This window comes from Geotrypetes seraphini, chromosome 10, assembly GCF_902459505.1.
Source record: "Geotrypetes seraphini chromosome 10, aGeoSer1.1, whole genome shotgun sequence".
Classification (NCBI taxonomy): Eukaryota; Metazoa; Chordata; class Amphibia; order Gymnophiona; family Dermophiidae; genus Geotrypetes; species Geotrypetes seraphini.
The window spans coordinates 3,404,498-3,418,610 of record NC_047093.1 but is presented as its reverse complement, the minus strand read 5'-3'; the positions used below and the strand labels follow the sequence as shown (position 1 = coordinate 3,418,610).

At 48.2% G+C, this 14,113-nt stretch overlaps 2 protein-coding genes across 3 annotated transcripts in view; one reads left to right on the top strand and one right to left on the bottom strand.

The window, feature by feature from the left end:
* BIRC5 (baculoviral IAP repeat containing 5) overlaps positions 1 to 13,113 on the bottom strand; it is a 29,000-nt gene extending 15,887 nt beyond the window's left edge. The window contains exons 1-2 of one of the 2 annotated variants that reach the window (XM_033960291.1): positions 12,975 to 13,113; positions 7,354 to 7,463 (exon numbers count right to left, since the gene is read on the bottom strand). In XM_033960291.1, the coding sequence (XP_033816182.1) occupies positions 7,354 to 7,463 (110 nt within the window). In that variant the 5' untranslated portion in view covers positions 12,975 to 13,113. Of the gene's footprint in view, positions 1 to 7,353; positions 7,464 to 12,451; positions 12,621 to 12,974 lie in introns of those variants that run through there. The other variant, XM_033960289.1, reaches the window with a different exon arrangement.
* On the top strand, positions 12,766 to 13,437 carry LOC117367597 (histone H2A-like). The gene has a single exon (XM_033960292.1). The coding sequence runs from the start codon at positions 12,801 to 12,803 to the stop codon at positions 13,209 to 13,211; it is 411 nt and encodes a 136-aa protein (XP_033816183.1). The 5' UTR covers positions 12,766 to 12,800; the 3' UTR covers positions 13,212 to 13,437.
* The last annotated feature ends 676 nt before the right edge of the window (positions 13,438 to 14,113 follow it).

Sequence of the window (14,113 nt, the reverse complement as noted above, 5' to 3'; positions counted from 1 at the left end):
ATAACAAAATTTTAATGGACACATGGAAAACATTACGATTTGTCAGAAATCTAACAAATATTCCTATTAGTAAATCAATAAATCAAAACATATGGCTAAACCCCAAGATTCAAATTGGCAGATTTAAGATCATCTGGAAGCATTGGATGATTGCAGGTATACGGACTTTAAATGATGTTATTTTAAATGGTAAACTGCTTGATTTTTCACAGTTGCAGCATAAATATGGTCTTAATAAATCACAAAGTTTTAGGTGGCTGCAACTGAAGCAGGCCATTCAGGTAGGGTTCCCTGAATGGAAAAATCTGAATACGCAATATAGTCTGGAATTTCTATGCTTTCAGGCGGACTTTCTGGGACACCAGGCCGCACAGTGGTATAAAATTATAAGTGAATATGTTAAAAAGAAACCCAAAAATGGTCTTAGAGATATTTGGAGCATTGAGATTAAGCATCAAATTTCAGCATCTCAATGGCCACAAATTTGATCTTGGAGGATGAGATGTACAGTGTCTGCATCTATGAGACAAACTTGGTTTTTTCTTCTGCATAGAGCGGTTTGGACCCCAGTTAGACTACAAAAGTTAAATAGTTCAAAGTCTAATAGATGTTGGCACTGTAATCTTGAAGTAGGGACTTTAGATCATCTTTTGTTTTATTGTCCTTTTATCTTAGCTTTTGGAACTCAATTTGGGATCAAGTAAATTGTTTATTGGAAAAGCATGTGGCATTATCTTATGATACAATACTATTTGGTATGTCAATGAGGAAAAAGAGCCAAATATAATCTAATAATAATAAACTTTTATTGATAATGACAGGAGTCGCCATTCAGCATATCACAAGTAATTGGAAAAATTACAGCAGACTCAATTACAGTTTCTGGTGGAACTCATTATGTCACATATATAAAATGGAAAGAGCAATAGCTATACAACAAGGAAGCTATAAGAAATTTAATAAAATTTGGGAGCCATTAACTTCTTATTGTAATGAGTAAACACCATTTTCTATTGTAATATACACTGTCTAATGATTGGGGGGAGGGGGGAGATATATTTTACATTTTTCTTATTGGGGAAATAATAGAGGAATAATGGGAGGGGAGGGTGGTAATTTTATATATTGTAAGATAAATCAGAAAGATTGTCAAGTGATGTGTTTAATTGTATTGTTTGTGCACTTGATGTAAGATTGAAAACGAATAAAGAATTTGAAAAAAAAGAAGAGAGTCCCTTCTCAAAAGAGCTTACATGTGCTTAACGAAAAATCCAACCTTGACTATGGGCTCCTTTTACAAAGCTGTGGTAGGAATTAAATGGGCTTTGGTGCATTTACCACAGCTTTGTAAAAGGTGACCTATAAAGCAGTTACTTACCGTAACAGGTGTTATCCAGGGACAGCAGGCAGATATTCTTAACGCATGGGTGACGTCACCGACGGAGCCCCGGTACGGACCTTTTTAACTAGAAAGTTCTAGTTGGCCGCACCGCGCATGCGCGAGTGCCTTCCCGCCCGACAGAGGAGAGCGTGGTCCCCAGTTAGGATAAGCCAGCTAAGAAGCCAACCCGGGGAGGAGGGTGGGACGTAAGAATATCTGCCTGCTGTCCCTGGATAACACCTGTTACGGTAAGTAACTGTGCTTTATCCCAGGACAAGCAGGCAGCATATTCTTAACGCATGGGTGACCTCCAAGCTAACAGAGAGGGAGGAGGGATGGTTGGCCATTAGGAAAATAAATTTTGTAACACAGATTGGCCGAAGTGTCTATCCCGTCTGGAGAAGGTGTCCAGACAGTAGTGAGTAGTGAACGTGTGAACTGAGGACCAAGTGGCAGCCTTGCAGATTTCCTCGATGGGCGTGGAACGGAGGAAAGCCACAGAAGCAGCCATAGCTCTGACCCTGTGGGTCGTGACAGCACCTTCCAGTGAGAGACCGGCCCGAGCATAACAGAACGCAATACAGGCAGCAAGCCAGTTGGAAAGCGTCCGTTTAGAGACAGGACGACCCAGACGGTTAGGGTCGAAGGTCAGAAAGAGCTGAGGGGACGAGCGGTGAGCCCTGGTACGGTCAAGGTAGTATGCCAGGGCACGCTTACAATCCAGCGTGTGCAACGCCTGTTCCCCAGGATGAGAATGGGGTTTAGGGAAAAAGACAGGCAACACAATGGACTGGTTGAGGTGAAAAGCCGAGACCACCTTGGGAAGGAATTTAGGATGGGTCCGCAGAACCACCTTGTCATGGTGAAAAACAGTGAACGGTGGATCGGCGACCAGTGCATGCATCTCACTAACCCTCCTGGCAGAGGTGACGGCAATGAGGAAAAGCACCTTCCATGTTAGAAGTTTGAGCGAAATTGTGGCAAGAGGCTCAAAAGGGGGTTTCATGAGGGCTGATAAAACCACATTCAGGTCCCAGACGACAGGAGGAGGCTTCAGAGGTGGTTTGACATTGAAGAGGCCTTTCATGAACCGGGAAACCAGTGGATGAGCATCGAGCAAAGATGGAGTGGAGTGTTGGAGGGTCCAGAGTCCACTCGTGAGGTTGAAGGATGCGGCTGAGATTGTCGGCCAGGGAGTTCTGTTCGCCCTGGATGTATACAGCCCTGAGGAAGAGACTGTGGGCCATGGCCCAGGTCCATATTTGGATGGCCTCCTGACAGAGGAGGGGAGACCCGGTGCCGCCTTGCTTGTTTATGTAGTACATGGCGACTTGATTGTCTGTGCACAGGAGAAGAACCTGAGGGTAGAGAAGGTGCTGGAAGGCCTTGAGAGCATAGAACATGGCTCTGAGTTCCAGGAAATTGATGTGATGTTGACGCTCCTGAGGGGTCCAGAGTCCCTGGGTGCGAAGATCTCCCATGTGAGCTCCCCACGCATAGGGGGAGGCATCCGTGGTGATGATCATGGAGTGAGGGGGCAGATGAAAGAGTAGACCCCTGGAAAGATTTGAGGAGTTCAACCACCATTGAAGAGATTGCTGAAGAGACGATGTCACAGAGATGGGATGAGAAAGAGGATCCGTAGTCTGTGACCATTGGTTGGCTAGAGTCCACTGAGGTGTCCTGAGGTGGAGTCGCGCCAGAGGAAGCACATGGACCGTCGAGGCCATGTGGCCCAAGAGGACCATCATTTGCCGAGCAGGAATAGAGCGACAAAGGAGCACCTGATGGCAGAGGCGGAGCAGAGTCCGTTGGCGGTCTGAGGGGAGAAATGCCCTTATCAGAGTGGTGTCGAGAACTGCTCCAATGAACTGAAGTCGCTGTGTGGGAAGCAGATGCGACTTGGGGTAGTTGATCTCGAACCCCAGGAGATGGAGGAAAGAGATGGTGTGATGAGTGGCCTGTAGCACAAGTGGAGACGTAGGAGCTTTTACCAACCAATCGTCCAAGTATGGGAACACCTGGAGGTTGTGAGACCTGAGGAAGGCCGCCACTACAATAAGGCACTTGGTGAACACCCTGGGCGATGATGCAAGGCCAAAGGGTAGCCCTTTGTATTGGTAGTGGCGGTGCTGAATTTGAAATCGGAGGTAGCGACGTGAAGTCAGATGGATTGGAATGTGAGTGTAGGCCTCTTTGAGGTCTAGGGAACATAGCCAGTCGTGTTGAGAGAGAAGAGGGTAAAGCGTGGCAAGGGAGAGCATTCTGAACTTTTCCTTGACCAAACACTTGTTGAGGTCCCTGAGATCGAGGATGGGACGGAGGTCTCCTGTCTTCTTGGGTACCAGGAAGTAGCGGGAATAGAATCCCTGACCCCTTTGGTCTTGGGGGACTTCTTCGATGGCATTGAGAAGAAGGAGGGATTGGACCTCCTGAAGGAGGAGGAGGGTTTGAGAAGCAGACTCTACGGGAGGATTGTCTGGTGGAAGAGTCTGGAAGTTGAGAGAGTAGCTGTGGCGAATGATGTTGAGGACCCATTGGTCGGATGTGATGACCTCCCAACGGCTGAGAAAAAGTTGCAGGCGTCCTCCGATAGGTTGAGGAAGAGGTAACGCTGGTGAGAGACTGGCTATGCCCTGGAGAAAGGAGTCAAAAGGGCTGAGCAGGTTTTGACTGAGGGAGAGGCTTGGCAGGTTGATGAGATTGGGGGCGAGCCTGAGATTGATGTTGCTGACGAGGTCGGCGAGGTTGTTGCGGAGGTGGCTGAAGAGGTCTGGCGGAGAACCTACGTTGGTAGGAAGATCGCTGTCTGTAAGGGCGAGCAGGCGGAGTCTTTTTCTTTGGTTTGATGAGAGTATCCCACCTCGTCTCATGAGCGGAGAGTTTCTGGGTGGTGGAATCCAGGGACTCTCCAAAAAGTTCATCACCAAGACACGGTGCGTTAGCCAGGCGGACTTGGTGGTTAATATCGAGGTCGGAAACTCTCAGCCAGGCTAGACGTCTCATGGCAACAGCCATAGCAGATGCTCGAGAGGTCAGCTCAAATGAATCATAGATGGAGCGGACCATGAATTTTCGGAGTTGGAGCAGACCGGAAATTTGTTGTTGAAAGAGAGGGACCTTATGTTCAGGCAGATATTTCTGTAGAGAAGAAAGTTGATTCACTAGGTGCTTCATGTAGAAGGAGAAGTGAAAGGTGTAATTATTGGCTCTGTTTGCAAGCATGGCATTTTGATAAAGGCGCTTGCCAAATTTATCCATCATTTTCCCCTCTCTGCCAGGAGGGGTGGAAGCATATACACTGGAGCCCTGGGTTTTCTTCAAAGTGGACTCCACCAGAAGGGATTCATGGGGTAGTTGGGGTTTGTCAAACCCCGGGATAGGAATGACCCTGTAGAGACTGTCCAGTTTTCTAGGGGCGCCCGGTACCGTGAGAGGGTTTTCCCAATTCTTATAGAAAGTTTCCCGTAAGATGTCGTGGACAGGTAACTTGAGAAATTCTTTGGGTGGTTGCTCGAAGTCTAGGGCATCTAGGAAAGCCTGTGACTTCTTAGAGTCAGATTCCAAAGGTATAGAGAGAGCCGCTGACATCTCTCGAAGAAATTTGGTGAACGAGGATTGTTCAGGCTTGGAACCGGTATCAAGTGTGGAAGGTTCCTCATCGGATGAGGAAGGCTCCTCATCGGTACCGGGTTGGGATTCCTCCCATAGGGTCGGGGAGGATCGGCGTCAGATCGTAGTTGAATGAGAGGATTAATGGGTTCTGCCGAGAGTACCGGCATGGATGTGTTCAATGGCACCGATGGAGTGGACTCCGGTGGTATGGAGCGATGCTCGGGCCGGTCCGGTACCGGAAGTAGCGGGGTCAACATTGCCGGCAACAGATGTTGGAGCTGTTGCTGTAGTTGTTCCTGCAATTGGGTTTGGAGTATGGCCGCTATGCGGTCGTCCAAAGGAGGCACCGGTACTGCTTTTTTCTTTTTCGGTACCATAGGTGCCGCTTCACGCCCCGGCGATGAGGAGGCCGATGACGAGGCACTCACCGATATCGGGGCGGAGCGTTTGCAGGGCCGGCGCGATGCCAGGAGGACCGGTGTCGCCGTTGTGGCAGGAGGGCGCTCAAGGGAAGTGGAAGGCTTCTTAGCCGGCTTACCTGGCGCTATCGACCCCGAGGAAGGATCAGGCGGTGTCGATGTAGTCGGTGCCGACTTCGGTGGCGCCGTCGATGGTGTGGCAGATTCCATGGCAGAACCGGTGCCGAAAAGAATATTCTGCTGGATCTGCCGATTTTTTAACGCACGTTTTTTAAGAGTGGCACAGCGGGTGCAGGTGTCAGCCCGATGCTCTGGACCCAGGCACTGTAAACACCAATTGTGTGGGTCAGTGAGAGAGATCGGGCGTGCACACCGCTGGCACTTCTTAAAGCCCGGCTGAGGGGGCATGAATGGAAATACGGCCTCTGCAAAATCAAACCCGGAGGCCTGTATGTTGGCAACAGGCCCCGCCGGGGCCGGCCAGAAAAATAAGGGAAAAAAAACTAATTAATAATGGTTTTTTGTGTTTTTTTTTGAACGAAATAAAAAGAAAACCCGAAGGGAAGAATAAAATAAGAAAAATACGCGAGCGGGAAGGCAAGGAAGGAGATTTCAACAGCCGTTGAAAGCACATGCGTCTTCTTCGCTCCGCGGAAACGAAGAAACTGGGGACCACGCTCTCCTCTGTCGGGCGGGAAGGCACTCGCGCATGCGCGGTGCGGCCAACTAGAACTTTCTAGTTAAATAGGTCCATACCGGGGCTCCGTCAGTGATATCACCCATGCGTTAAGAATATGCTGCCTGCTTGTCCTGGGATAATAGCTATTAGTGTATGCTGTGGAGTCGGTACACAAAACCTTTGACTCCAACTGATATTAGGCTTTACATTTTGTGCTGTGGATTTAAAGTGGATAAAGATGTGTGTATATAAGTATAAAATAATTTTTTTAAAGTTCTATATGGTAATTTTTTTAACTTCAAAACAGGAGTTGTAAAGTTGTAGTCAATAAAATAAACAACTCCAATGCCACAGCCTGGATCATATATACATTTTTGTTTTATATCATCTGTTTTGCTGCAGAGGATGGATAGGCGGTTTTACAAATATTTGAAGTAAATAAAATGCCACAGCCTATATATTAACTGATATATAACTGGCCTAATTATGCAAGTCTTATGCAATAATGCAGTGGTCTCAAACTCAAACCCTTTGCAGGGCCACATTTTGGATTTGTAGGTACTTGAAGGGCCTCAGAAAAAAATAGTTAATGTCTTATTAAAGAAATGACAGTTTTGCATGAGCAGGGGTAGGGAACTCCGGTCCTCGAGAGCCATAGTCCAGTCGGGTTTTCAGGATTTCCCCAATGAATATGCATTGAAAGTAGTGCATGCAAATAGATCTCATGCATATTCATTGGGGAAATCCTGAACACCTGACTGGAATACGGCTCTCGAGGACCAGAGTTCCCTACCCCTGCTTTATAGTTTATAAATCTTTCCTTTTGGCTAAGTCTTAATAATAATATTGTAGACATATGATCAAGAAACTGTTTTATTTTACTTTTGTGATTATGATAAACATACTGCAGGCCTCAAAATAGTCCCTGGCGGGCCGCATGTGGTCCCCGGGCTGCGAGTTTGAGACCACTGCAATAATGAAAATACCATAACAACAAGAATATGGGATCACAAAAGTAAAAAGCATGTGAGAAAAAGGGATATGTGAGGGAGTGGAACATAATAGAAACCAGGCAGCTTAAACAGAATGGAAAAGAAAGCAGAAGTAGCCTGCACTGAGATGACAGCCAGGGTTTTTAAACCTGCTTCCATTACTAATGCTTCTTGGGTCCCTGGGCAAGTCAATACCTTCATTACCTGAGAGATAAACCACCACCCCCACTATGGGAAACAGTAGTGAACATGTGCATGGATGCTTACATGGGGTCATCATCAGGCTCCCATCCCTCCAGCTCCTTGAAACAGAAGAAACACTGAGCCACATCAGGGCTGTTCTCGCTTGGACAATGGATGAATCCTGCTGCAGCCATCTAGTGAAGCAAAGAAAAATAAAATTCCTCACCAAATCTTCCAAAACTCACATTTCTGCCAACTGCTTAAACACAGCAGTGATAACTTTGCAAACAAAAGACCAACTCCCATCTTTTGAGGTCCTTCCTTGGAGCACAAATGCACCCCTGCCACCTTGAACCCCTGCTGTATTAATGGCATGACCTCTGCCCCACTCTACGTCTACCTTCTCCCTACCCTAAGACACATGTACCCCCATTCTACTTACATTCCCCATCTAAGGCACAGGGGCTAGGAACTACTATGTGGAGAGTGATGAGGAAAAAGTAAATGTGCTAAGCAAATACGAGGGGCATTCAATAATTTACCTACCCGAGTATGAAAGAAAGTAGTAAGCATGTTGAAACAAATATGTGCATGTTGTGAAATGTCTCACGGTTACATAAGAACATTTTGCCTTACTGGGTCAGACCAATGATCCATCAAGCCCAATAGCCCGTTCTCACGGTGGTCAATCTAGGTCACTAGTACCTGGCCAAAACCCAAGGTGTAGCAATATTCCATGCTACCAATACATGTGGCTTCCCCCATGTGTCTCTTAATAACAGACTATGGACTTTTTCTCCAGTAATTTGTCCAAACCATTCATACTCATGCACAGTTACTAAATCAGAACTGCAAGCAGCAGCTGCAGTAGTAGAAAAGGAATCCTCAGCACCCTAGGTAGTCAAAGCCTTATCTCGCTGACAGTCAGCAGTTAAGGAAACCTTGGCATGTGCACACCGGCACCTGAAACCGGCTACCCCCTCACGGCTGGAACGCTTTGTGCACACATCAGCTGCATCAACTGCTCAAAGCGTACATAAAACGCACTTCTTCTGCTTTTTAAAAGAGCTCATAACGTAAGCGCAGGAGACCTACAAAACACTGCCTCAGACCCTCTTATTTTATCTTTTCAGGGCTTCCCCCCCCCATCTCACAGCTACACAGGCTCTCTAAACTGTAGTCTGTGCCTGAAGGGTGGCCAGGCGTACAGTTGAGGCTCCTCTAAAGAAATAACATTTGGGGAGGTGGGGATATGAGAGGGACTTGACCCTTTCAAGTGTGGCACCCCCTGAGGTCAGTAGAACTCCCGAGTGTCCCCCAAGTTCTGTCCAGACAGCAAAAAGGGACAAGAGAAAGATCACTAATCAGATCCAACAGGCCCTAACAACCCCAGAAAAGACTGCACAGCCCACTTGTACTACTGCCAAAAGTCATTATGTCTCAGTCTCCATCTGTTAGCGGAGGAACGTAAACCCGTCCGTTCTGTGCCAGTCTGGAGGACCGCGACATGGCAAATAAGGTTTAACGTGGATGCATGTCGGTAACAAAAATTATATGCAGGAATACAGGATGTCCAGTGCAGTACTCGAAGAGACCCCCCCAGGAAAGAGACTCGGGGGTACTGGTAGACAAGTTAATGAAGCAATGTGCGGCAGCGGCAAAAAGGGCGAACAGAATGCAAGGAATGATTAAGAAGGGGATCACAAACAGATCGGACAAGGTTATCATGCCGCTGTACTGGGCCATGGTACGCTCCCACCTAGAATACTGCGTCCAGCACTGGCCGCCGTACATGAAGAAGGACACAATACCATTCGAAAGGGTCCAGAGAAGGGGCTGGAGGAGTTGCCGTAAAGTGAGAGAGAGTAGAGAAACTGGGCCTCTTCTCCCTTGAAAAGAGGAGACATGATCGAAACATTCAAGATAATGAAGGGAATAGACTTAATAGATAAAGACAAGTTGTTCACCCTCTCCAAGGTAGAGAGAACGAGAGAGCACTCTCTAAAGTTAAAAGGGGATATATTCCGTACAAATGTAAGAAAGTTCTTCTTCACCCAGAGAGTGGTGAAAAACTGGAACGCTCTTCCGGAGGCTGTTACAGGGGAAAACACCCTCCAGGTATTTAAGACAAAGTTAGACAAGTTCCTTTTTTATTCAAAAATCCAAATATTAATTTATACCACTTAGCGGCCTAGTGCCCCAAGAAGTCCACCTGAAAACATAAAATCGGCAAGCTATACTGATTTGTAAGATTTTTCCACTCAGGGAACCCCTCCTGAATGGCCTGCTTCAACTGCAACCATCTGTAATTTTGTGATTTATTAAGGACAAATTTGTGTTGCAATCATGAAAAGTCAAGCAGATTACCATAAGATATTACATAAGTGCGTACACCTGCCTTCATCCAATGCTTCTAGATGACCTTAAATCTGCCAATTTTCTTACTTTTCCTAATCTTCTTTCCAGTGCAATAGGTGAGGCATTCTAGACAAGTGGGTAGTATCCCTCTGGTCGCGTGTCATTTGCAGAAGGAATCCAGTTTGGATTTTTCTGTGCCTCTTCTGTACTTCACTGTGCTCCCAGTATTTTCTTTCTACACTTGTGCCTGCAGGAGTGTGTTTGTTCTGCTCTCCACATTTTATTTGGTGTTTTTAGTCTTTTTTTTCAGGAATTTTGTGGAGTATTTCTTAAACTTTGCCTGCATTGAGAACACACAGAGTTATGTCTGTAGCTGATAGGTCAATCCCAGTGGTTACCTGTTAGTCAGCCTGCTTAGTTTTCTTTCGCGTTCAGGGCCGTCCCTGAAATTATTTTACCTACTGTTAAGCAGGAGTCAAGCAGGCTGTTAAGCGCCCTTAGGAGGCTCGGCGGTGTCTCGCTAGATGCCGGCTGCTTCTTCTCACCTCTGCAGGGGTGGAGGTTCTGTCAGGCACAGGGTCTGACTGGCAGCCCAAAGATCAGTGTTACAGAGGCGTTTCCAGGATGAGGAAGTGATTCTCTAATCCAGCTACTTTAAGAGAGCTGAGGCAGGCTGCAGCACAGATCTACAAATAGGTCACAGCCTGTGCAGTGAATCGGGGTACGTCTGAAAAGTAGGGTTTTCATGGTTTCTGCATGTTCCACTCTATTCTTTTACCTTAAAAAACACTGGTTTTTGTTTTAACTTTAATGAGTGTGTAAAACATTGCAATTTTAGCACAAATTTCGTAGCTGCGGTCATCTTGGATTTTTAGCTATCTTATTTTCCAAAGCTTCCTGTTTATCCAACAGTGCAATTCTAGCCTCAGATCTTGTTGGGATGGAGTCCTTAGGCTCTCCTAATATCAATTCTTACAAGGACTGTACAAATTAGGCGATTCAGGAGCGTTCTTGCGCCGGGAGGGGCAGGAGTGCAAAGTTTAGCCTCTCCCCTGGTCATGCAGGTGACTTAACGCTGGGCTAGCCCGATGGGATGGTTTGGGGGCATAATGGGCTAGTGTTGGGGTGGAGCTGGGGCAGGGCCATGTTAACCCTAGACATTGAGCTGTTTTTTTGGCTCCTTTTTCAAGGTAATTGGGAGGACTTGTTAACTTGTTGTCTATGTATTGTAGCCCACTGACAACGGTCAGCCCATCTCTTTTGTAAACCGTATAGAAAGCACAGTTACTTACCGTAACAGGTGTTATCCAGGGACAGCAGGCATATATTCTCACATGTGGGTGACGTCATCTACGGAGCCCCGACGCGGACAGCTTTTCAAGCAAACTTGATTGAAGATTCAAGTTTGCTGTGCTGCACCACGCATATGTGCCTTCCTGCTCCACTAGAGGGTGCATCCCCTCCTCGTGGTCTCCAGTTCGTTTTCTTCCGCGGAGCCACGAAGTCCTGTACTTTTTTGTCTCTGCCCAAAGTGCCTTCTAGCACCGCGGCTTTCTTGTTTTTTGAAGCGGAGAGTCGCTGTGCGCGTGTTTCTTATTTTCTTTTCTTCTTTCTTTGCGAGTTTTTGACCGCCCGGGGGCTCCCGGTTTGTCGCAGCCGTGCTGCCTTGATTGGCCGCGGCCAGGTTCTTTCGCTTATGTCCCGGCCTCTGACCGGGTTTAAAAAGTGCACCAGGTGCGAGCGCCTCCTTTCGCTAACGGACCCGCATCGTTGGTGCATCCGGTGCTTGGAGGCCGATCATCCCACTGAGTCCTGCCCGTGGTGCTAGAAGGCACTTTGGGCAGAGACAAAAAAGTACAGGACTTCGTGGCTCCGCGGAAGAAAATGAACTGGAGACCACGAGGAGGGCCCTCTAGTGGGCAGGAAGGTACACATGCGTGGTGCAGCACAGCAAACTTGAATCTTCAATCAAGTTTGCTTGAAAAGCTGTCCGCGTCGGGGCTCCGTAGATGACGTTACCCACATGTGAGAATATCATGTCTGCTTGTCCTGGGATGAATAAACATTTATGTTACGATTATAAAGAAGGATCTGGCAAGACCGTTTTCCTACTTTTGATGTAAATCTTTCCTGGCCAGAAATAAAATTAAGCCAAATTACTTTATCAAAACCTCCGTTTCTGACAGTCCATTCCGGTCTTTCATCTGCTATCGTTTACCCCACCCCTCCCCCTCCCAGAAATAGAATGCTAGGTATAATCAAGAAGGGTATTAAAAGCAGAACGAAAGAATTATCCTGCCGTTGTATCGGTCAATGGTGCGTCCAATATTGGTCATCGTACCTTAAGAAGGATATGGCGATACTCGAGAAGGTTCCGAGGAGAGCGACACGTCTGATAAAGAGTATGGAACACCTGGAAAAACTGGGGCTCTTTTCCCTGGAGAAGGGAAGACTTAGAGGGGACTTGATTGAGATCATGAAGGACATGGAGAAAGTGGAAAGGGGACAGATTCCGATCCAATGCTGGGAAGTTTTTCTTCACACAACGGGTGGTGGACACCTGGAATGAGCTTCCAGAGGGTGTGAAAGGACAGAGTACGGTACTGGGGTTCAAGAAGGGATTGGTCCTGGACCTGTTGGGCCTCTGGTCTGACCCTTCTGTGTCTTTTGTCATTAGGACACTTGGATTGGGGCACATCCTTCAGCAATCGCCCTGTCTTGGTAGCAACTGAAGACACGCGTCGCTCAAGGACGTTTATTCTGCCTTAGCTCTACCGAGCAGGGACCGTGTTGGCGCCTGCCTAAGTCTCCCCCCACCTCTTACCCTGGCCGGGGTGCAGGCGCAGCCCTCCGTAAAGGGCCAGTTGCTGTAGGTGCGGAGGCGGGTCTCGAGCAGGTAGAGGCGCCACGGCTCCGGGAGCTCCGGGCCCGGCGAGGCGAGCGGAGCCTTCATCATCTGCGCGCATGCGTGGGAGGATTGGCGCCTTCGCCATTCAGTTCAAACGGAGCAACGGCCGAGTGGGCGCGCGGGGCAGTGTGGGAGCTGTGGTCCCGGCAGAGGGCGGCGCGGGCGGCGGCTGGGCGCAGCGAACTACCGTTCCCGGCAGGCTCGGGCCCAGGGCGGCCGGCATTCAAAGGGTGAGCGCCGCGCGGCCAGGCGCCAGTCGGCAGCCATGTCGGGCAGAGGAAAGAGCGGCGGGAAGGCTCGCGCCAAAGCCAAGTCGCGCTCGTCCCGCGCCGGCCTGCAGTTCCCCGTCGGCCGCGTGCACCGCCTCTTGCGCAAGGGCAACTACGCGGAGCGGGTGGGCGCCGGCGCCCCGGTCTACCTGGCCGCCGTGCTCGAGTACCTGACGGCCGAAATTCTGGAGCTGGCGGGCAACGCGGCCCGGGACAACAAGAAGACGCGCATCATCCCGCGCCACCTGCAGCTGGCCGTCCGCAACGACGAGGAGCTGAACAAGCTGCTGGGCGGCGTCACCATCGCGCAAGGCGGGGTCCTGCCCAACATCCAGGCCGTGCTGCTGCCCAAGAAGACGGGCTCGGCGGCGCCCAAGAAGAGCGCGCAGCCCTCGCAGGAGTACTAGCGCTTTCCCGCCACTTTTGCAAGGGAAGCCAAACGAACCTTCTTTTTACATCTGCTTTGGGGAAATGGACACACCAGTGGTCCTGCCCCATTCAGGGAAAATGTGTCCGTTTCATTCAGCCTTTCAAAGATTTTGTAGCCTCTTCCTCCTACCTAAACAAAATAAAAAACCAATGGTCCACATTTCAAATCTGACATTGAAAATAAAATTATTTTTTTCTACCTTTTGTTGTCTGGTCATTATTCAAATGTTGATCCTAGGCTCTGTTTTCTCTTGATCTTGTCGGTCCTCAGGATTTCCCCAATGAATATGCATGAGATCTATTAGCATACAAAGAAAGCAGTGCATGCAAATAGACCTCATGTATATTCATTGGGGAAATCCTGAAAATCCGACTGGACTGCGGCCCTCGAGGACCGACATTGGACACCCCTGTGCTTGGGTCTCCTGCCCATTTGATGGTTTCGTCTTTATCTGTCTTCCATCTCCATTTAAACTTTTGGATAGATCTGGTAATATCAGGTCTTGCAGAATTCCAAGACAAAGGAATTAAAGGAGGAAGAGTGCGATGCAAGATCTTAAATGTTAGGCAGGCACATTTAAAGTAAACCCTAGAGATTACTGGGAGCCAGTGACTTTTAAGAAAGCGTGTTTACTTCACTCATGTTGCCAACGGCCTGAAGAATGAAAGAGCGGCTGCAGCGATGGATCCCCAGATCACCAACTTTCTTTTTCTCAAATATACTTTCATCCAACATCTCTCCCACCACCCCAGGGTCCACCATTTTTCCTTTTCTTTTCACAACTACCCTCCTTTATCCACCATCTCTGTTTTCAGACCTATTATTTCTTCCCCTCATTCCAGCATATGCCCCTCTTTGGACCCCCTCTGTGTAACTTCT

Bases quoted from the DNA above. Each gene is read 5' to 3' on its own strand.
- LOC117367597 (XM_033960292.1), top strand. From the start codon at position 12,801: ATGTCGGGCAGAGGAAAGAGCGGCGGGAAGGCTCGCGCCAAAGCCAAG.